Source organism: Astatotilapia calliptera, chromosome 14 (genome assembly GCF_900246225.1).
Source record: "Astatotilapia calliptera chromosome 14, fAstCal1.2, whole genome shotgun sequence".
Lineage (NCBI taxonomy): Eukaryota > Metazoa > Chordata > Actinopteri > Cichliformes > Cichlidae > Astatotilapia > Astatotilapia calliptera.
The window spans coordinates 35933294-35960632 of NC_039315.1; the positions used below are offsets into that span (position 1 = coordinate 35933294).

The 27339-nt window shown below is 44.1% G+C and overlaps 3 protein-coding genes across 6 annotated transcripts in view; 1 reads left to right on the forward strand and 2 right to left on the reverse strand.

Moving 5' to 3' along the window:
- Nucleotides 1-14585, reverse strand: part of snx19b (sorting nexin 19b) — a 50911-nt gene extending 36326 nt beyond the window's left edge. For all 4 annotated transcript variants that reach the window (XR_003274378.1, XM_026191317.1, XM_026191315.1 and 1 more), the window contains exons 1-9: nt 14364-14585; nt 14059-14253; nt 11844-13064; nt 9814-10012; nt 8868-8968; nt 8657-8776; nt 8344-8468; nt 7440-7533; nt 6258-6405 (exon numbers count right to left, since the gene is read on the reverse strand). Coding sequence is in view for 3 of the 4 variants with exons in the window: in XM_026191317.1 (XP_026047102.1) it covers nt 6258-6405; nt 7440-7533; nt 8344-8468; nt 8657-8776; nt 8868-8968; nt 9814-10012; nt 11844-13064; nt 14059-14253; nt 14364-14567 (2407 nt within the window). In the remaining variant the exon portion in view is untranslated. The remainder of the gene's footprint in view (nt 1-6257; nt 6406-7439; nt 7534-8343; nt 8469-8656; nt 8777-8867; nt 8969-9813; nt 10013-11843; nt 13065-14058; nt 14254-14363) is intronic.
- Nucleotides 14586-14652: 67 nt separating this feature from the next.
- il4i1 (interleukin 4 induced 1) lies at nt 14653-24828 on the forward strand. Its single transcript, XM_026191318.1, has 9 exons — nt 14653-14716; nt 19608-19670; nt 20452-20542; nt 20758-20972; nt 21111-21223; nt 21467-21668; nt 21742-21810; nt 21888-22024; nt 23512-24828. Exons 3-9 carry the CDS (start codon nt 20512-20514, stop codon nt 24272-24274), a joined length of 1530 nt encoding a protein of 509 aa, XP_026047103.1. The 5' UTR covers nt 14653-14716; nt 19608-19670; nt 20452-20511; the 3' UTR covers nt 24275-24828.
- timm8b (translocase of inner mitochondrial membrane 8 homolog B (yeast)) lies at nt 24688-27034 on the reverse strand. Its single transcript, XM_026191319.1, has 2 exons — nt 26737-27034; nt 24688-25860 (listed from the first exon to the last, which is right to left on the reverse strand). Exons 1-2 carry the CDS (start codon nt 26836-26838, stop codon nt 25693-25695), a joined length of 270 nt encoding a protein of 89 aa, XP_026047104.1. The 5' UTR covers nt 26839-27034; the 3' UTR covers nt 24688-25692.
- Nucleotides 27035-27339: the final 305 nt, after the last annotated feature.

Below are 27339 nucleotides of genomic sequence, written 5' to 3' on the forward strand. Positions count from 1 at the left end.
GGGCACACCAATATTGACTTTCAAGCTCATTAGAATTATACAGAGTCTATTTTTCCTTATCTACTGTATTTCCTTCAATGTTTGCTCGTGCTTCACTAAATCGCTGCACCCATTTCACATTTTCCCAGCTAAATACAAAGAAATGAGGGCCGGTGTGTAACTGATGAAGTGTAGATGTGAAGAGCATACCAATGCTCCTTTTCATACGTTTATCAATGGTGCCCTCATGTGGCTGGACTCAAGCGCTGCCATGCCTCAGAAACAGGTTTGTCACTCAGCTTTGCCTCTAAATAATTTGTGAATCAACTTTTAAGTATCAGAAGCAACAGAAGCTGACCTAAAGGTCAAACACATGCCTCAGTACTATGTACTGGTAATGAAAACTACTGGACTCCATACCAGCTGCTGTAACTAACAAAATGTTTGTAATACTGTCACGTCAACTACAACAATGACACACATTTACTGACGGTCACATCTATGACTCAGGAAGACAGAGTGAAGAATGCCATCTGCAGTAATGGAGCCGTTTTTTCTTAAGGGTCACCTTGACCTTCCATCTGCAATACATGGCAAGCCAGCACATGACAGCCTCCATCACTGGCAGCAGACGACATGAGGTGGAGTGACAACAGGTGGGTTGCAAGGGAGAGGATGAAGCATGCACATAGGGCTGCTCAACTAATCGAATTTTAATCACGATTACGATCTGGGCTTTCAACGATCATTAAAAATGACTGAGCCGATTATTAGCCCCTCCCTCCTGCTTTACTCTCGCGCTGCTCCGTGTGGCAAATCGAGCGCACCTCTCTGCGTTTCGAACACGTGTCACAACAATTAGGAGCAGTGGACGCCAACCTGCCACGGACCGGTTTATGCTCGACAATATTTTCACGGACCGGCCTTTAAGGTGTCGCGGATAAATACAACAAAATGAAACTAGTACCGAAAAAAAGAAAATTTATTCATAACACACGTGAAAAGACCCAGGAAAACAGAGTAAACGATAAAAACGATAACAAAGTAATGCTGAAAACCGATAAAAACCCTGAAAACCAGACATTTCACACCTGAGCTTCAACTCTCGCGGCCCGGTACCAAACGACTCACGGACCGGTACCGGTCCGAGGCCCGGGGGTTGGGGACCGCTGATTAAGAGGACCCGAGGGAAGCTCGGAAAGCTCAGCAGAAGTTATTAGGAGAGGAGAGTGACTGCTGTTGGTTGAAAAGAGGTAAAAAACCTTCAGTGGTGTGGAAACATTATGGGTTCAGTCAGACGTGGATCAAGTAGACACAGTGTGTAAACTTTGCTACAGTAGCTGCACCACAGAGCAACACTGCAAAGTTCACTAAACACAGACGTTTACATTTTTCATTTATTTCTTATATTGCAAACATTTGCACTGTTTTATATTATTTTTTAAAGTCATTATTCAACACATTGTTATTGTTAAATAAATATCGTCAAATAATCGAGATCTCAATGTCAGTGAAAATAATCGTGATCATCATTTTTGCCATAATCGAGCCGCCCTACATGCACAAATAAGATTTGTCACGTGTTTGTGTAGAACAGTATAAACTGAGCCATGAGCTGATGCAGGCTTTCAGTGTCCAACGTTTGGTGCTCCGCAGCAAAGTCCAAACGGTCAGGCCTTTTAAAGGCGCGTGGTCGTAAACTTTGTAAAACAGCCTGTTTCAGTGTAAGTGCTGTTTTCAGTAAACTCCATGCTCAGAATAATGTTCGGCTCACTCCCATAATCCTTTGCTCAGGACTGTACATACTATAGTGTGTATTCACCTGTTCTCTTTCACATCAAGTGGATGTTCAAATAAGCGTCTCTATACTTCATACTATGTATTTACCTGACACTTCTGCACAAGTGGAAAGCAGGTCTCATAATAACGTCCATGATATGGATTCATGTGAAAGTGTAATACTGACATTTTTACATTAAAAACAGCCCCTGTTCACCACGCATGGACAAATGCAGGCGAACGCTCCAGCTGTGTGAAGAAGCAGCTGTATGTGAACGAGCCCAGACGCTCATTTAAAATTACTGAAGCAACCTGAGAGAAAAGGTTTCGTGAATTTGAAATTCTGCTTGGAAAAAACAGACAACCACTACAGAGGCGAGCGGCCGTCCGTCCGCCATCGGCCCTTCATTTAAAAGCCTGCATCTCTGCCTGCCTGCAGCCCAGACCTTTGAGCAACTGAGAACATTTGGCATGAAAAATACCAAAAAAGACGACCCAGGGCTGGTGAGCTGCTAGAATTCTGCATCAGACAAGATGTGAACAATATTCCCGAAACACAGCAACAACATGTTGCTGCGATCAAAGTCAAACTGACCTGGGGGGGGGGGGCTCATTTTCTCAGTTTAAACATGTTTTCTATGTTCTGTGGTGAATAAAATATGGGTTTGATAATCACTGCATTCTCTTTGTTTACATTTTCACAGTCTCCCAATTTTGGGGACTGAAGCTGTAACTAAAATTGAAACAAACCAGCAAAATAGAAGCAAAACATGTATGTTAACGTTAAAGTAGGAGCGTGGCAGCTCTTACTGACAGCTGTAGTTGATGGCTGTCTGTTAGGCCTAGCCTTGGCTAGCTGCCTAGCTGGTCTGCTATCCTGTTTGATTCTTGTTGGAACAATTGTTCATGAAATTTGTGCTTCAGTTTGGATGAAATTCTGTTACTTAGCACTTGTTAGCAGACGTGTGCCTGTCCATCATACCAAGACAACATTTAAAGCAGTTTATGACGTACTTCATCCTCTCTTACAGAAACAAGAAGAAACTAGAGTCTGATAGTTTCACACGTCGCTGGCTGACTGTGAAAAAATGGTTTATTAAACAGTGAATGTCTCATTACAGCATCGAGCATAAGAAGGAAGGGCCTCGGTTTTTCCTGTGGTAGTTCTTTATAATGAGCAATGATGGAGCGCTGCATGATGCAACAAGTCCTTTGTGATAAGTCTTAAAGGTAGATAAGAGTTAATGTTTTGGGTTTGGACTGAATGTCCTAACATTTCTGACACACTTCAGGGAGAAACTTTTTATACAATCTCTGCTATGAACAGATCATATTCGAGGACTCAACGAGCCTGAGAACTCAGAGCAAACTGATGGAACGAGGACATGTCCCTCACAGCTGTGTATATCAAGACATCCAAACATACCTGTTTGTCCCAATAAATTATCTTTTATCATTTCTTAGCAGCACAACAACCGCTGATTAAAGATTAACTAGTAGTGATGGGATTCCAGCTCTTTTTAGAGAACCGGCTCTTCAGGTTGTTTTGTTGCTTTAATTAATTTATTATTAACAAGAATATAAAATTGCGCACAAAAGGAATTACTAACGTAAAAAATAAATAAATAAATAAAAAAGTGGTTTTATTTATATATGTTTATATATAAATATATGCGGTGGCCCCTAGAGACAAAACACGTACAAACTCCAAAACACATTTCTAGCATGAACTGAACTTCCAAAGCAGAGCTACTAGATCACTTAAATTACACAATTGAAAGCATGAAAGCATGTGTGTATCGTTTGTGTATTTATACACAGGCACTCGTATATATTCAAATAATTTAAAAATATGTTCATTTACCTGTTACTACCACACACCAAATCCGGTCGTTGGTACTTGCTGGCTTGTGTAGCCACGAGGTAACAAAAGCTCAACACTGCCCCCTAGCATCCTGGAGCACTTCTGTTGTGTTTTGTACGTGTTTTGTCTGTAGGGGCCACCGTATGGGCTCAAAATGTGGTCATAAATATTTTGTACTTGTAAATCAGGATTTGTATGTGTAAAAAAGATTTGTGTGTGGACGTAGCCCAAAAAAACCCTGCAAGTTACAAGTACGAATTCTGACCCTATTTTTCTTCCTTTCATCTGATTGGTCAATGTCATGTCAATCACAAATGTAACAATCCAATCAGAGAACAGATGGGTTTGGCTGTCGAGGGGCGCTTTTTTTGAACTGCAGGTCTTTGAAGGGAATAAATGCCCTTTTACATGCCAACCCAGCGTTTTCCTTCATCACCACGAAGGAAAACAGTCTGTGGTCGTCCGAGTTTGGTGATTTTTGTGTCACAGGTCTACGTGTTTAATACAGGGACTTCCACAGCCTTTTCAACAGCGCTGCGGAACGCAGGGTGGGGGCGGGCAGTGTTTTGGAAATGACAGTCTTCATCACAAAGCTTTCTTCGTTATGAATTAGCATACATGTTTTTATTGAACATTTGAAGAACTAGCAAAAAAACCCCAGAAACTCTTGTAGTTCACATAAAGTCAGAGATGAAAACGACAAGGAGCAGGTGCATCTAGTACAGGTACTGATGCAAAAACCCACAGAGCCCAGCAGCCAGCAACAAATTCTGGATCCTTTGCTTTTAGTTAGCAGTTAGCATTAGCAGCACATCCTGCGTCCGATGTGAAAGGACCTTTATGCTGCGCACTGTGACTCACAGCAATGGTCCTGGGTCAGCCCTGACTTTGTGTTAAACTAATCCTAAAGTAATGATGTTATTTCTAACCACTGATATAGCACAACTTTATCCTTTCAACAGCTGCTGAAAGTTAGGGGACCTAGCTGCTATCGGATATTTATATAGAGATTACCCTTCAAGGACCTGCAGTTCAAAAAAGCGCCCCTCCGACAGCCAAACCCATCTGTTCTCTGATTGGATTGTTACATTTGTGATTGACATGACATTGACCAATCAGCTTAAAGGAAGAAAAATAGGGTCAAAATTCGTACTTGTAACTTGCAGGGGTTTTTTGGGCTAAGTCCACACACAAATCTTTTTTACAAGTACAAAATATTTATGACCACATTTTGAGCCCATACCACCGTAAATATACTTTTATTTATTCACTCCACATAAAATGTAATAAATAAATCATATAATACAAAAACCAACTATTCACATTTCAACTTTTAACTATTTAAATGTTCAGCTTTTTCTTTTTAAACAAATTTAAAATGAAACAACACAAAACACTGCAAACCACAACACAATTAAATATAAATTTAAATATAAAACAAAAAGAACATGCATATTCTCTGTCATATGGACCTGCATGAATAAACTTTCTGAATCCTTTATCATCTGCAACTGAAAATAGTTGTGGATGATTACTATACCTTTCTAATGTTGTTGTCCCTGCTCTCTCTCTCTCTCCCTCCCGCTCTGTTCCTGTGCTACTGAGTGTAACTACCGCCCCTCCCCCCTCTGCTCAGCGCAAAGCACAAGGCTCGCTGTGGAGTGAAGCAGGAAAAGGGTGAGAGAGAGAGAAAGAAAACAACCCACAGCTCGCGATACGGAGCGGCTCGCGTCGTTCACGTCAAAGAGCCGGCTCTAAGAGCCGTTTCGTTCGCAAACAACCCATCACTATTAACTAGCAACTGACCAACCATCAATGATGGTTATTACAGAGTGTTGCCAGATTAGGAACGCCCAGCCTGGGCAGCAGCCGTGAGCTCTGTCACAGATGCCTGTTTTAGAACTAATGTAGTAATAGACTAGTTTCCTTTGCTGCCTCGCTCTTTGTATCCACAGCAGCATGTCAGTTTGCCAAAATATGAACATGTGGTCTGATGCATTTGATCAGTGACTGGAACAGAACTCCCAGCTGTAACCACAGAGAGACACTGAATGGGAAGTGGTAGTGACTTAATGAGTCAGTGAGCTGCTCAGACACAAAGGCAAACGAAAGCAGACAAGCCAGCGTGAGTCACACACACACACACACAGAGAGACACACACACACACACACACACAGAGACAGACACACACAAACACACACAGAGACACACACACACACACACACACAGACACCCACACACACACACACACACACACACAGACACACACACACACACACAGACACACACACACACACACACACACAGACGTGATGATAGTGTGATAATGGTGATTCGAGATCCAACGCTGGCTTTTAACTTTGCCATTTAAGTTGATCCATCTTCCTGCAGTGACATCAGCCAAAGGCAACATGATGACTTCTCCAGTAATTTAGACAAAAACCATCAGAGACATACAGATTTCAGGACTGCTGGAACGGTGCTGCTGTGTCAGCTGTTGGGTGTGACTGAGGCTGATCATGGCCAGTTTTATTTTATTCAATAGTCTTACTGAGTATTTACTTTACTGGTTTAAATTCACACGCAGCACTGAAACATTCATAAACCAATGTGAATATTAGCCCGTGTCCTTACCGCGTTCCCGACTCTTCCTGTGATCCAGATGGCCTCCAAATTCTCTTAATCCTGCACAGGTCCCTCTCTCTGTCTCATCCTTCATGGTCTGTTTCTCCTGTTCATTGATAAAGTCTTGCAAATATCCCAGAGACATCCCATTAAACATCTGGAATCACAGAACAGTTTTTTTAATAGTTACTTAAACTTTAATCAGCTTGGTACGGTCCTCTATAATACAGTTAAAAGGAAAGGTTTGCACTTAATAACATTCAGTGAAAGTAAAGCAGCTGGATCCCATTTTCCCTCAGAACCGTCTCAGTTCTTCAGCAGTTTGACAGAAACATTGCTCAGAGATTGGTCCATGCTGACATGATGGTGTCACATAGTGGTTGCAGCTATTCAATTCAATGTTATTTACACAGCGCCAAATCACAACAACAGTCACCTCAAGGCGCTTTATATTGTGAGGTCGACCCTACAATAATTCATACAGAGAAAACCCAACAATCATAAGACCCCCTATGAGCAGCACTTTGGCGACAGTGGGAAGGAAAAACTCCCTTTTAACAGGAAGAAACCTCCGGCAGAACCAGGCTCAGGGAGGGCTACAGGTGTAAATCTCCTGTTCCTCCACATCCCAAAGGTGCCTTACTGAATGTAAATCTGGAGACTGTGGAGGCCACAGTGACCTCACTGTGGTGCTAAGGAAATGACTGAGATGATTTGAGCTTTGCAACACATCTTGTATTAGCCTGCTGGGGCCAGCCATAGACCCGCTATCATCATAAAGGCACAGACAGGGTCAGCTCAGTTGGCAGTAAGAGGCCCAACGTATGCCTCTACAAAAGAAAAGCCCACACCATTAAACCACCAAATAATTATGCTTCCTTAGCTGACAGGAGTGGCACCCCTTTGGTCTACTGCGGCCATAGGCCATGTGCCTCGAGGCAGAAAGCTGCAAAAAGTTGTCCTTTGGAAAGAGAAGCGACCAGACTTGATTGAGGTTCTTGGTCTGCTGCACAATATTCTGCACATCAGCAAACAGAAGGTCTGCATTTACAAAACATTTACATTCATATTTTAATTCATTGTTAACTCAGTCTGGTTGATTCACTCGTAAAGGCACAAAAGAAGCTCCACAGTGTGAACTTTTGCATCATTTAAAAAGCGTGCACCCGAGCTGTGATGGAAGTCGCTTACTGTGCTGGCCTCCTCCATACTGAACAGAACTGGAGGTCTCACGTCTGAGCCATTCATACAGGGAACGTTTTTACTGGAGAACTTCAGACGAGATCTGGAACAAACAGAACACACATGACTGAAAACAACTCAAGCAGTTATTGAGCCTGACTTAAAACAAGCCTGGTTTTTATTACGCAGTAATAACTGTACCGCAATCATCCCCACTACAAAGACAAGTGACGTGTTAAACCAGTAAAGATCCATGCTACTGCACGGGCGTCTCACTCTGCTTTGAAACCGTGGAGGGCCTCTTCAGTGTTCCCAGTCTGGGTTGACTTCATCGTGGGGAACAACAGCTCTGCATCAGTAAATGTTCAGTAAGAACTGCAGTCAGATTTATGATGTGAATGCACCGGTGACGCACACACAGTGCACTCAGATCATAACTGTGGCGCCAAACACATTTTGCTTTTCCAAGATCTCCAAGACTCCTCTTGTTCAGGGTTGATCTGTTTGTTTCTCCATTTCTATTGCTGCCATTTCAGTTTTTACATTATACAGGTGGTATACAGTATGACAATGTCTCAGGCAGGACAGGCTGGGAAAGACGTAACAAAAGTACAAATAGAAATGCACAGTGTATCGCTAAATGTTGCATCTGTAAGAAAAACAAACATTCAGCACCTGGAGCACAAAAATTTAAAAATAGGTTTAACTTGTGTGATCTAACCCGACTCAAACCGCTGACCTTCTGACTCGTGGACGACCTGCTCAAACTCTTGTGCAGCAGCTACTCCAAAAAACACAAAAGTGAGTCCTCACAGCATTGCTCTTAGCTAGCTCTGATGGTGAGAGGATCACAGGATAGACGCAGGAGGCGCAGGAAGCAGCGTGCTCCACTGAGCCTGCACGTGTTTCTTACCTGGTCTTCTTATCGGCACCTATTTTGCCTCCATCCACCTCAGTCTCATTATCCTCTGTGGGGCTCTGAGGCTCTGAGCGAGGAAACGCCGTCTTCAGGGTGTCGACGATGGCGTTCACCACAATCTGCACGAGTAAACACATATGAGCTGTATCAATTCCATTTATTCAGGTTTATTTATCGAGCGCCAAATCCCAACAGCAGCTGCCACGAGGCATCACAAGCTGAAACCAGAGCAGGTCATTTCTTCATATCAGCAAACTAAGCACAAACACTCATGTGTCACTCACTCGTGTTAAAATGAAATAGTCACCTTGTCTATGCGTGACACAATGAAAGGTTTCTTGACAAAGGCGATCCTGGCATCTGTGTTGAGAGCGAGAAATTCCTGCATCTCCTCACTGTTGGCTATTTCAGGGATGCCGCACAGTTGCTGAAAAGGTTGAAACAGAAAGAAGCCACCAGAAATGTAGCAGCAGGCCAACAAACAACACGAGTGCACTACAGAAAGGTTTTCCACCAACTTTTAGAAAGGTCTCCAGGAGGCCCTTCCTGGCTTCTATCTTATCACTGTCCATGTTTCCAAACGGCATGTCTGGAAATATTTTCTTTGGACCTTTCACGCCTGGAAAAAGATCAGATGAGTCAGACTGGAACAAACAAACTCTCCAAGGCTACGTTCACACTGCAGGCGAAAGCGCATCAAATCCGATTTTTTAACCCTATGCGACCCATATCCGATCATGCTATGACAGTGTGAACGGCGCAAATCCGATATTTTCAAATCCGATCTGGGTCACTTTCGTATGTGGTACTGAATCCGATACATATCCGATGTTTTAGAAAGCGGCTGCTGTTTGAACGGTCAGGTCGCATTAAATCCGTCTTTTACGTCACTGACACAAGACAGACGCCAATTATCAGCGCTGGAGAAGACATCGCGAACGCTTCTCTGGCCATCCCGTGTAGATATCAGTGAAACTGCTGGGAAGACAACGTTGGAGAAACGTGAACATTTTATTTGTTCTGTATAATCTGCAGATTCTGACAGAAATCTGCAGCTATCCTTTGAAGCACCGCTCCTCTCTTAAACAGCAATAAGGATCATTATTAGGTTATTTACGTTATTATGTAAATAACAAAATAACTTAAAGCAAAAATTGGGAAAAGTGAAGACCGAAGTCTTTATATTAAGGCCATCAGTCAAACAATACTGTTGCTCTGGGTCTAAACAGAGCGCGTTGTGTGTGACGTCTTCTTTTGCGCATGCGGGCCGCTTTGAGCGTTCACACTAGAGCGCGTTTGCTGTCGCATTTTATTTGTAGTGTGAACGAGCAGACAAAAAAATCGGATTTGATCAAAAAATCGGAATTGAGCATTAAGACCTGCAGAGTGAACGTAGCCTAAGGTTCTCAAAGGTCTACTGCAACACTCCTTTCAAATGTCGAGCAAAATATAAAGCTTCTGTACCTTTGATGAGTTTCCTCAGTTCTGTTTTTTCTTCCAGTCGTGTCTGCAGATTGAGGAACTCGCTGTAGCGTCTGTTGACCGTGTGATAGGCTACAGACTGAGCAGAAGATGGATTCTCACAGCCCGTCTGTACAGTTTCTGCATCCTCAAAGCCGGCCTGGATGCTTGCTGGGTTCTCACAAGCCATTGCTGTCTCATACTGTAAAGATAAAAAACAAACTGTGAGGCTTCACTGATATCCCAGTGAACGTAAGAATGCACCAGTACAGGCCAAACATTTGTGACTGTATTCGCATTCCCATCAGTCAGTGCAGGAAAGCATGAAGTTTTTTTAATTTTTTATTTATTTTATTTTATCTTCAGTTGTTACAGATGGGACAGACATGGCTGGGGGATAAGAAAGGAAAGGAAAAGAAAAACAGAGGGGAAGAGGGACAGTGAGAAACCCTAACCCTAAGCAAAAAAAAGAGCAACATAAACACAGCACCACCACATTAATAGCTAACAGTAAATAACAGTAAATATTAAATATTGAATGCTGTTGTGTGGCACGCAGGACCTACAGCGCACAATGTGCTGTGAGGTAGCAGCCACGAAAGATAGTTTGTGTCTGTGAACACCCGTGTGGATCAGCACGCTTGTATTCAAAAGGTTTCTCCATGTAACGATCTGCTAGGGAGTGTGGGGAGACATAGCCCCACCCCAGGGCATGAAGCAGGCATGGAGGAGATCCAGAGGCCCCAGAGTACGAGGACCCAAGGAGGACATCAGAGGGGCATCTGTGCCACCCTCCTGGGAAGAGCTGAGGAGAGCCCCAAATGAGGGGTCACCCAGCAGCCACGGAGCAGAGGTCAGAGGGGGCTGCAGTGACGTGCCGTGGGCTCTGCGGGCAGCCAGCCGTGCCAGAGTGAACCGAGCCCCAGGCCCAGAGGCCTGAGGGCCCCCCACACCCCAGAAAAGGCCTGACCGAGCCACGGGCGCCCGACCGTGCCAAGCAGCCACTGTGAGTGAGCCGGTACATACCTGAGCGCCCAGCGCCGCGCACCAAGAACCACCAACGCACTGACACCCGAGGGCATCAGCCACCGGCAGGGAGTGTGGTGGGGGGAGAAAGGCCTCCATACTTTGGATGTTCCCAGAGGGGCGGAGTCTAAGACCCAACCTGACATATAGACACAGCCACAGCACACAGACACAAACCTGCATTCCCACCCCCATATACACATATACAAATACTCAGCACTCACCCAACGTAAAGACAGACAAATAGACACTGTACACACAATCACACTCCCCAAACATACTTTACACCCCAGGTCCAGGTACCCTCACCCCCAGAGGGGGAAACTGCACCTAGATGTTACCCTTTGTGTTAAGTGTTACTGTGTTAAGGTCTAAAACTGATATTAATTATGTGAAATTAATTTTGCTGTTTTATTTCATGTCCACCTGAGAGAACAAAGTGTCCAAATAGACCCTCACTCAGTCACCGCTGAAGCTCGGCCCCAGTCCTCCTTCGGGTCGCTCATCAGCGCGGGGATGACAAACTGCATTACTTTGAATACTGTGTAACTGACTTTTTTCCTCTTAATAAAGAACCTCCTGTGTTTTGTGTTTAGTGGTTTTATCTTTGTCTAATATTTACTTTTCTTTGATGGATTAACCTTGCTATCCAAACGTCCTAGCACTGATTTATTTAACGTTTTAGTAAAGCTCTAAAAACTTTCTCCCAGTGCAGAACGAGTCCTGTTTCTGTGTATTTCAGGGTTTTAAACTCTTAGTTATTAAACAAAACTGAAAGTTAAATATGTTGAAACATTAAAATTACTGCCTTTTATCATCATTATATTTGTCAGTGCTAAAAACTGCACAAATGCAGAAAAGCTCATCATCATGGCCAAATGCCTGATAGAGAGGACACTCCTGAAAGCAGTGCTGCAGCACTCTCTGGGTGTTTTTCTGTGGGTCATCGATCAGCCCAGTAAACACCAACCAACAACTGCATCGTAGCAAAGTCACATTGTCCTTACTTTGATGGTGTAAAGTGTGTAGGGGTGCGAGCCGGTGCCTCGGTGCTCCTTAGCCGTGATGGTTCCAGTGATGCGGAGGTTTTGGATGATGACGGGTCCCTCGGGGCTGCTGAGGGGCTCAAAACTGAACGTGGGGACAGAGGAACAGCACTGCAATGTACTGACAACACTCAGCTCATTAGGATTCATTACCCCAGTCTGCTCTGCGCCTATAAGAAGGCCTCTGGTGGCGATTATAGACGGGGAACTGCCTTCTCTGTCCAAGGAACGAATCCTGCTGATACTGGAGTCCCTCTCTGCTGTGCTGAGCGATGGCAGGACGCAGCCATTAGTCTGCTCCTCCGATTCTGAGCTCAGCAGGAATTTGGTTTGGCCGTCCACTGGACTGTGGCAAACATCCTCCAAATCCAACCCGTAGTTGGTCTCGACAGATGTGGCGCAATCCTTCCTACTGTCATCCAGACCATCATCTTGTCCGATCATGACCAAAGAATCGCTGGAACTGCGTTTAAAATCAGCCAAAGGAGAATCCGGGTCAGAGTCGTTTTCCTGGTAAAATGGGTTTGACTTGCTTCCTCTTGTGTAGCGCCTTAAAAAGGGTCGAACAGTTTCATCTTCTTCGGCGTTGTGTTGTGGAAAGTCCGCCTCCGCGGAGTCGGGCACATCATCGGCAGCGGGCGTGGCGGTCTCTGTGTGATTGATCTTTTCAGCCTCCGCTCTCTGCGCAGGAACGTCGCTGTTCTCTTGAGGAACATGTGCTGCCTGCCATGCTGGAGCGACCTCTGGGTCATCAGGTGGAGAGGGTAGGAGCGGGGATGAATTTGGTGATTCTGTTGTTTCTGGCGGTTGGCTGACAAATATTTTAAGTATGAGGAGGTTTAACCAGTCAGGGTCCGACAGTTTGGCAACGAGAGGCAGCAGGACATTACAGGTTATCAGCTCTCCAACCACAAACCGTCCAGTGCGCGTTTCCAAGTGCGGTGAAGGCACTAAAACGTGCAGCAGCAAGTCTGCGACTGCCCTCACATAGTTGACTTCCACTGTTTCGCTGGTCACGGCGAGGTGAGGGCTGCTGATGCTGGAATAAGCCTTCCACAGCTGCTCGTTCTCGCTGCTCTCATTTGCTCTCAGAGACACCTGCTGCTCGGTCACCAGCTCCTTGGCTTTCATGTAGTCCTGTAGATGGCAGCCGAACAGATCGAGGACCCTCTGGGTCAGTTCCTGCAGAATTCACACATTTACACGACCCATTAGAGAAATTCTGATTCTCTCCATTTTTAATTTAGTTTCTTTACAAGCAACGAAATCTCGTAATAATTCCTGTGAATGTTGCCGTTAACGGTCAAATATACAGTAACATACACTAATAATGGTGTGACCCTTTGTGCAGCAAATGCTACTGATCATCTTGTACGATGGCACAAGTAAATAGTCTGTTCTGTTTTATGCTGGACGTAGGAAAAATGACTAAAGTGACACCGACAAAGGTCGAATAGGCAGAAGGGGTTAGAGCATCTCTGTGGTGAATACCATAGACCGGTGCTGAGCTGTTAGTGGGTGTGCTGAAATACTTCATATGACGATTTGAACTACTTGAAGTCTAAATCGCAACTCACAGGACCTGCTGTCACCTACCACACAGTGCTTCTCATGGTTCTCAGAGTCTGAGCTGGTACATAAAGGGAACTACTGTGGTTTCTCTTATTTCCTGTCATATACAGAGGATATTCATTTAATATGTTGATAGAACAGTAGCAGGATGACATCCTCGTAAGTGGATATCAGGCCCATGTAGAGCAAAATTGAGTATTTTAGTCTAAATAACCCAAAATGTGATGTCCACGTATGTGGACGCAGGTCCTAGGATGTTAAAGAACTCAACAGTCACATGACCTGTGGTAATGGGTCACACCTTTCCTAATATTTACCCAGCTACAGTCCAGAATGACTTGTTTACTAACACGTATCAACCCTGTATACATTATTTTAATAGATGGTTTTAACCATCCCAGACTTTTGGAAATCTCTTTACAGATTTTAATGCAGATTTACAAGTGCTCCTCATCCATAGCAACAACAACTGTAGGCAGGTTAACACAAACACTTGTTCTTCAAGTACTTGTAGCGTGCCTGGCCTTCACATTAACTACAGAAAATTCTTGCAAGCACATTGTTAGACCTTGTGAAAGCTCCCTGCTCCTTTAAAGCTCAGTACCTTCCTGTCAGCTGTTCTTGCTCGCAGTTTCAGCCCCATGGCCATGGAGATCATGGCTTCTTCAATCTCTGTTTCAAAAGCACTCTCAGAGGACACAGTGGAGTACCAGGAGGTGACAAAGTCTCTGATGATTTTCTTCACTGTGTTGTGGATCTCCTGGTCCAGATCATTTTCATCCTTCTCAGACTTTGGAATCTGAAAATTAGTAATTAGGAGTCTAAGGTTAACTTAGCCCAAACCGTTTATAATCACATCCATATATTGTAAAACATCAAGCTGTAAACCATCATTAATTATAGACCTACTTGCTCCCAGGTGATAAACCTCTCCAGGTGAATCACACTGTTGGACTCAAGAACAGTCTGCGAGCCGAGCCAGCCCCAGAGCACCAAGAGCAGGCTGGTGAAGACACACAGCAGCCAGATGTTGACCAGCAGGTGGAACAGCACCAGCCAGGCCAACACCACACCGACGCCCAGCAAGCTCCTCTGTCCCCACACCTCAGCCATGATGCTGCAGGGTTTGCTTTCTCACTGGCCTCAACTGGAGAAGTGAAGATCAGGCGTGCCGGGTACCATCACTCCTTAAAGAACCAAAACGATAACACCTGAGTGGCACATCGGAAACAGGACGGGAAGCTGAGTGCAAGCAGAGTGGGGTAAGTTGAAGTAAAGGGGATGACTGTGTAACACAAACACATCATCCACGCTGCTTATCACGTACTGACAGCAAACAGAAGAAGTGTTGTAAAATGCTTCACTGACCTCAGGGACGATGTGTCTCGTATCTGCTGAGCCAGCGCGTGTACGCTACAAGCTAACGCTGGTTGTGCCGTGCTTCATGCTTCACTAGCTAACCCGGTGTAGCTATGCTGCGGTGGTACTAGCGTTAGCCCAAAGGCATTAACTGTCGTGCGGAGACCGAACTCCGCTCAGGTGTTTCATGACGGTGTACGTCCGACAGGCTGAGACAGCAGCTAAGCAAGATGTCAAGATTAATGTCTGCCCTTTAGCTGCTTCCTACGCCAGTAACAGCAGCAGAGAGGTAGCTGGAAACATGAGCGGCATCGCTGCTTCTTTGTAAAGATGCTGAAATGAAGAGAAGCGCTGTATTTGTCAGAGCTGCAGCACGCACATACCAACCTTACAGTGCTGAACCAAAGACACGTCACTCCAGGAGCGCGCGACGCCTGCTCATAAACGCATACAACAAGCTACAGCGCGAGCTCAGACAGACATGCACCCTGCACGAGCCGTCCAGCACTCAACGAGAGGTCTCGTGAGCTTCTCGGCGTCAACTCCTCGGTCTGGTTTGTTTACTTCCTGTATTGCGAGCTATGACGTATCGATTGGGGCAGGCTCTAAGGCTTCGGAGGCAACCGACTTCCGGTATTTGCCAAAAAGTGATTGCCCGTATTCAAACTGCTGTAAATGGCTTGTTGGCCTATAATATGTGAAATGTATTTCACGAATGATATCAAGTCATCGTGAGACACAGACAGCATTCCTGTCGCAACGCAATCAGTTTATGGCAAAGCGACTTTTATATATCTTTGATTTATCCAGTTAAAAATCCCTCTTTGTAAGTCCTGTTCACTAAAGTCTATTCACCAATATAAGTAAAGACATTACACATAAAAAACACATGGAGACATTGGAAATCAGTCTGTAATTTGCATTTTTACAAATTAAATATTAGTTTGCTATTTTGTGTACACACTTTACACTCATTCACTCATCAACTTGCATAATGGATTTATCATCAGGTCACAATATAATCTGAAGTCTCCATCTTTCTAACTCTGTGCGATGCTGTCAGTCTGTCAGCCAGTTTGCTTGCACTGAAAACGTTTACTTTACGTGACGGGGCGTGGTCTGCGGTGCAGTGCAGGGATGCCGGACGCACAATCGTGCCCCGTCGACTTAAAATCTGTACTGGGTCCTATCATGTTGTTGTTGTTGTTGCGTGTGCGTGTTTCTGAACAGCAACCGTGAATAAAATATTATGGAAGCACTAACCCGTGGATATATTACAACTATTTTTTTTAAAAATATCTGTACTCTGTAAAGCAGAGGTGGGACCAAGTCATTGTTTTGCAAGTCTCAAGTAAGTCTCAAGTCTTTATCCTCAAGTCTCAAGTCAAGTCTCAAGTAATGTCAGGCAAGTCAGAGTCGAGTCTCAAGTCACTGGTGTAAAAGTCCGAGTCAAGTCACAAGTCTGAAACTTTGAATTTCGAGTCTTTAAAAAAAAACAAAAGAAAAAAGCATGTTGCAGTTATGCTAAATGTAAATATTAGACCATGTAATTTTTAAATCTGTGTTTTTCTCAACACATGACAAAATAGTGAACTTAGAAAATATACACAAATTGTAAAATTGCACCTCTTTAAAATGCAGCTCAATTAAACCTAGCTCCAAGAATAATTTTCACCGACAGTTCTGAGATAAGCTGCATGTTATTCTTGGATGCGGTTGTAGGACCGGCTTTAAAATCGCATGACAAAAATATCATACACATTAAAAAAAACTGCATCACCAACGTAGCCTGGACAACATTTGCTAGTTAGATGAAGTCAGCTATCTCATCTTAGCATATTTATATGCATATTTATAATCATACGGTTCTTGGAGTGAGTGCATACACTCATGAAGTTTAGTAACTTCAGGTCACTGCAACAAGCCCAGGTACAGTTTACCGACGGATGGGTGCAGGACCTTGAAATGCACCGTGTAGAACGAAAGACCATCGTACGTATCATAAGTTTACCAGTCTCACAAATCGTCTTCATAAATACACATTCGTTAACCGTTTATTAATAGGACCTTTGAGCTCAATGGTAATTAATTAGTAGTGGAAATAATTTCTGCTACAGAAATGTAGCAGTGACAATAATACTGTATGCTGTAATCGTACTGGACAATTAGTGATACAAAAACCTGTTTTATCCTGTGAATAAAAGTACATGTTTTTGTCAATGTACCATAATAACAGAAGCGAAACACAATATTGTGTCAGGACAATTCACTATTTATGCACAATAAATAAAGGAGCATAACGCGACAATTTCTGTTCAGCGCCAGACTTGCTTGTAACCTATATCACCAATTATGTTAAGAAAAATGACGCATTAACTACAACAGCAGACTGACCTTCGTGTAAATGCTTGGAGCAGACTAACCTGTGAGCTGGAGGGTTCTGGGACGTTGTATTTGCTCTTTGAATGGCTGCAATCCAGGCCATCCGTCGCCTCTTTGTTACTTCGGAAACATGGCTCGAACAATTTCTCTTCAACGACGTAATCCGATAACAACCGATCTCTTTACCCGTCAGCTTCCCGTGACTGTCATGCGACCGGCTATTGCAGTTAATAATACAACAGCTTCTTGACATTTTTGTGTTTCTTTTTATCGCTGTGTAACTGATTTCAATTGAAAGCCTGCGTGCGCTAGTACCTCTTGCCACGAGTTCCCAGAATCCTTTGCGGTTCTACCCGTGAATGACGTCACATTTTCAATCTCTATATAATATGCATGTTAAATTTTATATTTGGGGTAAAATATCAAGTCTTTTCAAGTAAACCGGTTCAAGTCCAATTCAAGTCCCAGGTCATTGGTGTAAAAGTCCAAGTCAAGTCACAAGTCTTAGAACATTTTTTCAAGTCAAGTCTAAAGTCATAAAATTAATGACTCGAGTCTGACTCGAGTCCAAGTCATGTGACTCGAGTCCACACCTCTGCTGTAAAGTTTCTGATATTCAGTCATTTATTTATTCACTCATTCACTGTGGTCGGTCACATTGACTGGAGGGCTGTCACAGTTGAATCTTGAAGCTGATGTGAATATCTGAGTCAGGATGAGGCTGAAAGGACTCGAAAACTGAGTTAAATCCATGTTAAAGTGAGCCTGCAAACAGTCTGTGGTCTGAACATTACATGTTGAAATCTGTTCACAGATTCAGTCATTAAATTTGATAGATACGGTCTACTGAAAAATCACCAAAGGAGTCTCAGTGGATCCACGATGGATGTCTAATGTCTCGGTATAGCCTACTGTGTCCTGGTCACAGTCCAGATAAGAATCGTGGATTCAGATTTCATCAAGCTCAGATCCAGTTTGGCTCCAGTCGTTTCCCAGTTCATCCCATTCAGATCTCTTCACGATGGTTTAACTTTTCCCGACACGATGTGTGTTCTTTATTCAAACTGGTTCATCCTCCCAAAACTATACTGAGATTTTTTTTTAAACGACTTACTCTCAGTCTTTAAAATACACTGCCGGGACCACAGAATCCAAACACAGGAAGTTAATTCGTGAGCAGAAGAAGTGCTGATGAATACCTCACCACTCACGATTAAAATGTTCTTTTTTTCACATGACTTGGAAACAATCTCAAAATGTTAAAAAGAAAGAGAGCAGGTTCATCTGAAGTATTTCTGTAAATCAACAGCAGCTGAATTTTAGTTCAGTTCAAAGGAGCATGAAAAGAACGAACTCTCTGAGCTTGTGTGGTACTTTCCCCCCAAACATATTGAGTAGATTTATTGAGCTGAGCTTTTCCTCAGGGTGCAGGCTGAGCTGTACCTTTCACATCATACATGAACATGGCTGACTTAACTCCCAAAGCCTCATTAGTTCATCAGCCTTGGAGTTTTTCCATACACTGACCCATGACTTAGAACAATGCTGTGCTCAGCTATACATCAATGTAGATACTGTTAAATTCACAACCCGTGAGTGTGAGCTGAGCTATAAAAATCAGTGTTTACTGATTTTCTTGCTGTAAAATCCAGCTTTTACGCTGGATACAGACATTTTTCTTTAAATTAAATACTTCCTCGGTTATTTCCTTTGTTTATAAAATTATCTGGGGAGTGTCAGATTCCCTTCTTTCATTTCATTTCAGAAATGAAAATGTTTTTTTCAGTGCACTCTCTGAACACTTAGATGGCACACTTGTTCTTGGAGGTGACCTCAACCTTGGACTAAATGAAGACATGGATAGGCTCAATACAGCGGGAACTCAGCGTAACTGGCAGTCCACAAATATAATCAAACAGTATATGAGCGACTTTGGTCTTTGCGATGCATGGCGCTCCCTTCACCCCACCAGTAAGGAATATACTTTTTTCTCACATGTCCATCACTCCTACTCTCGTCTGGATTATTTTTTGGTCGGCAGCTCACTGCTGAACGACATTTCAGACACTGAGATTCATCCTATAGCTGTCAGCGATCATGGTCCTGTATCTTTAACACTAATGCACAAGAATAATACTACGCCAAGTAAAAACTGGAGATTTAATATATCACTACTTAAAGATGAAGACTTTATTAAATATTTTAAAAAAGAGTGGACTTCATATTTGGACTATAATGACACTCCCGAAACATCAGCTTCTGTTCTATGGGAAGCAGGGAAAGCTGTGATGAGAGGTAAAATAATTTCTTTCTCATCACATAAAAAGAAAAAAGAAAACAAAAATATAGAAATGAAAACTGAGGACATGAAAGTCGGAAAATGAAACTTAACACTTGCCACTTTGGTTTCAGTTTCCACATCATATAACTGCCTTCCATGTGCTATTATGTCCCGGACACAGAAGGAGCTGAGAGGTGAGTGTTTGCACAAGCTGTGGTCTTTACTGTATAGACAGTTATAGTAAATTTAATAAAAGTACATATGTTGTTATGAGTGCAATGTCTGTGAAGGTTCTCAGTCATCCAGGTCATCGTAGTCTTCACTTTTGCTTTTCAAGCAACTTAAAGAAGTCCAGACGCCTTTCTTTCCAAGCTCCTTAGATTATGAATGTAATGTAATGCAGCTTTAGGTCTGACTGGGGCATTTTTTTGGCCACCACTAAATGAGCCTTTTCAGGTCAGATATGAAAACGAGTGAAGACGGAGTAAAACGAGGTATGCTGATGACTAGTATAACCTCACTAATCTGATTTGTTCAGTGTGGTTGACTCTGGAGCCAGTGTGGGAAAATATTTCTGAAAGACCGGAGGGAGCCACACAGTCGCTCATTAAAATGACCTTGTGTGCAATTTCACACATGCCATGCGTCCGGGTTTTTCAGACAGCCTTATTTCATACGGTGAGTCACAGGGTTGATAGGTTAGCTCTGTGAGGGTCTGTGGGTCATTCCTCCTCAGCCATGAACAGGCTCATGACAACTTACGAGACACTACCTTTGACAGAGGTGAGTGAAACACGGCCTGCACTGCTTTCACTCTGGATTTATTAACTGAAATCACTACTGGTGCTTTTGGGAGATTTAATGTGTTGTATATTGTTTCCAGCATATTTTAAAAAAGACAATTTTAGGCTTTTCTTTGTTCGTAACTGTTCTGCCTGAGCCTCGCCAACTTAATTTAGAGCTTGTGTCCGTTAGGTTTCCATTTCCTCTCACGGTGTGAAAAAAAAGCCCAGACTGTGGAGTTCCATCGTCGAGATGACGTCTCACATGGCACTGTGCAAACTCTGTGAGTACAAAACAAGCTGCTGCAAAGTCACTCTCATAAAAAACACTAACTGGGAAAATCCGGTATCTTCTCGTCATTTCTCCTCTATTTATAAAGATAGCAGTAAAGGAAGGAAACTGGGACTTTGTGGTTACTTGGCAACCCCTTGGGGGATTTTTTTATGAGCCACAGTTTGACTTCATCGGCTGAGTTAACATCTTTTCTGTCACCATCAGTTCCTCTGGTTCTGGTAGCGGCTGTGGTGCTCACTGTGAATGGGATAATAGGAGATCCCCTGTTTGAATGCCTCCAAGACACAGACTACAGCGAGCTTCTTGACATCGTGAAGAAAGGTCTTCCTGCTACAAAGACGCCTCGACACGTAGCAATCGTCGGCGGGGGCATCGCTGGACTGACGGCTGCCAAGTTTCTAGAAGATGCTGGACATAAGGTAATTTACAGTCAGGGAAAAAATATTTAAACTACACTCTCTCTGGGAGTAATTTTCTGAGTCATTACTGTTGGTGCTAAAAGTGCATATGCTTTTCAAACTGAGTGTCATGGCTGTGTGTCCCCTTGGACATCAAAGGTGACCATAATCGAGGCCAGTAATCGTATCGGAGGACGTGTGGAGACCTTCAGGAACAGAAGAGAGGGCTGGTATGCAGAACTGGGGGCCATGAGGATCCCAAGCTTTCATAAGTGAGTAAAGAGACGCACATGGCAAATAGACACCCCCTCATTTAATCAAGGAAAATATCCTGTTGGAAGTAAGAACTGAATGATGCCAGAAGAAATGTACTAGCCTGTAGAGTTTTCAGTACTTGTAAGATTTGAGCCTCTAAGTAACTAGGAAGAGTCTAACAAAACACTAAAGATCTTCTAGCTAAATGGTTAAAATACCGTATATATTCACACAGGATAACTAATGTGCTTATGTCACAGGATTTTGCTTTCTTTTGCGTCCAAATTACAAATACCTATGAACCGCTTCATCCAAGATGACATCAACACCTACTACTTGGTAAATGGAGAGCTACATAAAACCTATACAGTTGAAAACAACCCCAGCGTGCTGAACTACAGCTTGTCTGACAGGGAGAGGGGGAAAACGGCCGCTCAGCTCTTCAGCCAGGCGCTGTGGAAGGTTTGTTCATGTGCTGCTTTGTTGCACATGTCAGTGTGAATCTTGTCTTGTAAATATTGTGATTTTCACACAGGTGAGAGATGATGTGAAGGCAATCGGCTGTAGTGCCACATTGGATAAATATGACTCCTACACAGTGAAGGTAAAGGTTTAATTACCTTGACACTCGATGTCATACCGATCACAGCTGTAATCTGTTGGGGGGAAATGTCCTCACAGGAGTATCTGGTGAAGGAGGGCAATCTGAGCCGTGGAGCCCTGAGGATGATTGGGGACATCCTGAATGAAAACAGCCTCTTCTACACATCACTGATCGAGATGATGTACATGCAGACAGACATCAGTGACAACGTTGAGTAAGAAATATTCATATGTCACAGTGGGATGTTAAGAAGCCAGGGAAGAGGAACAGCAGCTAAGATATGCTTCTGATTCTGAGTGGTTGGTCTTCCATACCTTCTAGTGCCACCATTGTTAGACTGTACTCCAAAAGGGCAAAATAGTTGATTTAAACACTTTGTAGAGCTGAGGGAACAGATTCATGTGGCACTTCTCCTTTGTTTCGTCATTACTGTATATGTTATATGGGGCGATCGTGGCTCAAGAGTTGGGAGTTTGCCTTGTAATTGGAAGGTTGCCGGTTTGAGCCCCAGCTCGGACAGTCTCGGTCGTTGTGTCCTTGGGCAAGACACTTCACCCGTTGCCTACTGGTGGTGGTCAGAGGGCCCGGTGGCGCCAGTGTCCGGCAGCCTCGCCTCTGTCAGTGCGCCCCAGGGTGGCTGTGGCTACAATGTAGCTGCCATCACCAGTGTGTGAATGGGTGGATGTCTGGTTGTGTAAAACGCTTTGGGGTCCTTAGGGACTAGGAAAGCGCTATATAAATACAGGTGATTATATGTGTAATTTTTCTTATTACTTATAACACTGTGACCACTGACAGGTGAAGTGAAGAACACTGATTCTCTCCTCATCATGGCACCTATTAGTTGGTGAGATAAATTAAGGAGCAAGTAAACATTTTGTCCTCAAAGTTGACGTTAGAAGCAGGAAAACCTAACGATAAAACAGCTGGGTCAGAGCATCTCCAAGCAACAGTAACCAGCGACAGGGCCGTGGACAGTCAAGACTCACTGATGCATGTGGGCAATAAAGACTGGCCCATGTGGTCCGATCCAACAGACGAAGAGCAAACAGCTGAAAGAGGTTCAAGCTGAGTGCGATAGAAAAGTGTCAGAATTGACAGAGTTTGGTTGCTGTGTAGCTGCAGACCAGTCAGGGTGCCCGAGCTGACCACTGCCCACCACCAAAACCACCAATGATCAGCATCAGAACTGGACCACGGAGCAATGGAAGAAGGGGGCCTCGTCTGGTGAGTCACGTTTTACATCAGGTGTGCATGTGTCGCTTACCCAGGCAACACCTGGCACCAGGATGCATTGTGGGTAGAAGGTGAGGCGGCAGAGGCAGTGTGATGCTTTGGGCGATGTTCTGCTGGGAAACCCTGGGTCCTACCATCCATGTGGATGATACTTTGACACGTAGCACCTACCTGAGCATCGTTGCAGACCATGGACACTATTATACACTCCACGGAGGCCACACCTCGCCACTTACAGGATCAAATGATCTGTCGCTAACTTGGTGCCAGATGCCACAGCACACCTTAGGGGTCTGGGGGAGTCCAGGCCTCGATGGGTCAGAGCTTCCGTGGCAGTGAAAGGGGCACATAATGGTCACAATGTTATGGCTGATTGGCATAATTCAAATTTATAGAAAATAAATGATTAGTTCAGCTTTAGCGGAGTATTGTGTATTAAGGGATGTTTTCTTGAATTTCTTTCAGGTACTTTGAGGTGACTGATGGCTTTGAACACCTGCCCAGAGCTTTCTATCAGGTCTTAAATGCCACCATCCTCCTCAACTCCAAGGTCAAGCTCATAAACCAGACAGGTGGTAGAAATGTGACCATCACCTATCAGGACCAGCACAACTCCCTGACTAACCTAACGGTGGACTACACCCTGGTCACTGCCACAGCCAAGGCCACCCTGTTCATTGACTTTCAGCCCCCTCTCTCTGGGGACAAGATGGAGGCCCTGCGCTCAGTTCACTACACCAGCTCCACAAAGGTGGTGCTTAGTTTCAAGGAGCGCTTCTGGGATAAAGAGGGCATCAGAGGAGGGAAGAGCATCACAGACCGTCCCGCTCGCTTCATCTACTACCCCAGCCACAGCTTCCCCGGGACATCCGCAGGTGCACTGCTGGCATCCTACACCTGCTCTGACGACTCCGCCCTCTTCCAGGGCATGAATGATGGGGAGCTGATGGCTGTGGTCCTGGAGGACTTGGTGAAGATCCATGGAGAGTACATCAGGCCTTTGTGGACAGGGGGGCTGGTGAAGAAGTGGGGCTTGGATCCTTACAGTCTGGGAGCCTTTGTCCTGTTCACACCTTACCAGCAGGGGCACTATGCCAGAGAACTGTTCCAGAGTGAGGGACGGGTACACTTTGCAGGGGAGCACACAGCCACACCTCACGGATGGATCGAAACGTCCATCAAGTCTGCACTCAGGGCAGCTAAAAATGTTAACAGTCTTACACTGTAGTGTTTCATGCAGCAAACGTTTATTCCATGTTCACTCCTTTATCGTCTGATTTCATGAACACTGTTCCAGCTCAGTGCTGTGTGCTCCTGGAACCCCCAAGCCTCTGGAGAGCTAACTTTGGTGGCCGTACCCTGAGACGGATAACAGGCAGTAGTATTAGTAGTAGTAGTCACTCCAGTGTGATGTTTATTTTCTGTTACGAATGTACTGTTGATGTGCATCTATTAATTGATAGACAAAAGGTTTGTCTGTTACAGGCACTTTGATCAGATTTGCAGCGCTTCGCTCTTAAAGTTCCTCCTGTGTCTAAATACCAAGTTTCAGTCGGATTAAGTGCAGAAATCTTTCTGTGTTACATTACGTTGAAACTTGTTTGCAGAAAAAGTGGATGAACAATGGACAGAGCCCTGTGATTCATTCATTTATGTTTTATTTAATTTTATCTACACGGTACTTCATGACTTCATTTTGCACGTATGTTGAACCACAAAGTAAATCTCTGGATTTTCCCTGTCAGCGTATGACTCGAAGTAAAAAGATGTAAGCATGAAAAACGGCTGGTTCATATTTAATGTGGTGGAACACTAACAGACTAGCTCCTGGCAGCGGCACAGTTTGCCTGTTTGCTGTGATGAGCTCTTTGCAGTTACTTTTTAACATGTGCATGGAGCTGCAGGTCACTCAACATATAATTAATGCAAACACTGAATTTTTGGTGCTAGATTCTAAGTGAACAACTCCATTACATTTATGCAGCTGTTTGGATAAAAAAAAGACAGTGTTTGAATTCTTCCTAACTCCAGACTGCTCCTCTAAGCCCACCTCCCTTCTAATGGCATTAGATTTTCACCTGAGTGGAGCTTTTCGAGTGCTGAAATGATTATTGATAGCCTCTCTTTTTGACATAAAACTCTAGGAGTAGAGAAATGTCCTGAAATCGAGTATTTAAAGCAGACTGAGTGGACTCAGACTCCTCTGCGATATGCACTGACAGAATAACAATTATAATTCTCTATCATTTTCCTCGTCTACTATTGATCAGAACATAACAAGAGAAAGCAGAAGGTGCCAAGCGAGGAGCTGCCCAGCCTTTGCTTTCAGCTCTATAGATGTCGTTTAGGAAAGTAAATAATAATCTTGAAGTTTCAGATGGATGAAAGGGAAAAAACATCAGGCAACATTGTTTCTTCAGGTGAAACATTTAAGATTTATTATTACCAGACTTCTCCAGGCTTGCAGATTTCCTCTCCCTTCCTTCCTCCAGTTTGATCATATGACTGCACCCCTCCCCCCATAAGAGTTCCTCATCATCTCTCAAACGCCAGCTGTTATACCCACGTACACAAAGTCTTCTTCGTGTCATCTCCCATCAAGTTAGGAATAAAAAAAACATAATACAGTCTGACTGCGGTGCGTTATCACTGAGTGCCTTTCTGCACCATCTGTGTGAAGCGGTTGGTGATGCTGAGGGTGGTGTCAATGAATCGCTCCACGCAGCTCACCAGGCACGTCTCTGTCCTGTAGTCCAGCTTTGAGCCCGGAGTGTCCACACATTTATCCCAGCAGACGTCGGTGAAACTGTGCACCTGCAAACCACAGGACACAGACGGGAACTGATTCAGCTCAGTGTTATTTATAGAATGTCGAAGCATCGCGGCTGATGCCAGTTAATGTTTATTAAAAAAGAAAAGGCTGAAATCTGATTACTGAACACATGTAACCAAGATTCATGCCGGACTCTAGAAGACAGCATGTTTCTGTGTGTACAGGAAACTATTTAAATCAATCACAGAACTGATGTGCATGGAGTTAAAAACACGTCTTCTGCCTGTTATGGTTGTGAGAGCTGCTTCTATGAATGTTTATTTAGAATGAGAGGGGGAAAGGTTACCAGCTGCCACACTGGATGCTTGTCTACGGAGCAACTAACGTGCACTGCTCTCCACACAACGATGGTTACCGGTTCCTTCACTGACTCGGTCTGTCTATCACTTATAGAGCACGGCTCGCTGTGAAGTGCCCCTTAATAAATTTGTCCACAGCCACATCCATCATATTTTCTTATACATCTGCTGTTTAGTGATTCAGCTAACCTGCTCCATATTTCGGACATCCACCAATTATCCCAGCGATACCAAAGGTCAAATAAACGATTAATGATCATCTTTAAAGCTGCAATGTAACCACACACAGTACTGACTGGATTACGCCGAGCTTTGAATCCACGGTTAACAAAGCTCAGCATGTGGATCTAGAGGATATATTAACTCTATGTTCTTCAACGCGGAAACACCTGGACAAGAAGCAGATGTTCTTCCAGCTGTGTGATGTCCAGTTCTAATACAAACTGGTCTCTTGTACAGAGACATTAACGGTCAACTAAGCACGTGTAAGACGTCAGATCACGTCGTGCAATGAACTACATCTGTCGGAGGACAGTCAGCCCCCGTCCTCTTACAGACCTGAGCCTGGAACTGCGCTTTCTGCTGCTCGACAGCGATCATGCGCTGCAGCTGCGTCGCCTCTGCCTTCTCCGACGCGCTCAAGTTATCAAAGCCGTCCATGTCTTCTGCCCGTCGGCTGCACAGGAGCTCCGAGCACTGCTCAAGCACAGAGGTGACCTTCTCTTCCACCGGCGCGGTTTGGGAAACAGCGCTAATCACACGGTGCCCTGCAGACGGCGGCGCTTCCTGTTTGCGTTGTTTGACGCGCTAAATGCGACGCAACAAAGGACGCGTGCAAAGATGTTTCATGTTGAGCAGCAACCCCCCAAACACCGACCGGTACGGTTATTAGCGTACAGACGCATGTTTCACATCCAGCTGTAGAGACGTGTTTTATAGAAGGAATGAGGATTACAGAGAACTCACAGTTTATTTTCACATAAAGAAGTCAGAAAATAAAATAACAACAAACAAAACACTGGTGCTGTTAATTTACCTCTTAATTATGAAAGTGTGTATGAATGAATTGTAGTGGTGGAGTCAGCGCAGTAAAAACACATTTATGTCTTCTTTACCTGATCACAAACATGCCTGTGTCTCTGCAGACATTTCTCAGAGGAC

Bases quoted from the DNA above. Each gene is read 5' to 3' on its own strand.
- il4i1 (XM_026191318.1), top strand. From the start codon at position 20,512: ATGACGTCTCACATGGCACTGTGCAAACTCT. The intron at 20,973-21,110 runs GTAATTTACAGT...TGGACATCAAAG, and splicing joins TAGAAGATGCTGGACATAAG to GTGACCATAATCGAGGCCAG. The intron at 22,025-23,511 runs GTAAGAAATATT...AATTTCTTTCAG, and splicing joins GACATCAGTGACAACGTTGA to GTACTTTGAGGTGACTGATG.
- timm8b (XM_026191319.1), bottom strand. From the start codon at position 26,838: ATGGACGGCTTTGATAACTTGAGCGCGTCGGAGAAGGCAGAGGCGACG. The intron at 25,861-26,736 runs GTCTGTAAGAGG...TGTGGTTTGCAG, and splicing joins AAGCGCAGTTCCAGGCTCAG to GTGCACAGTTTCACCGACGT.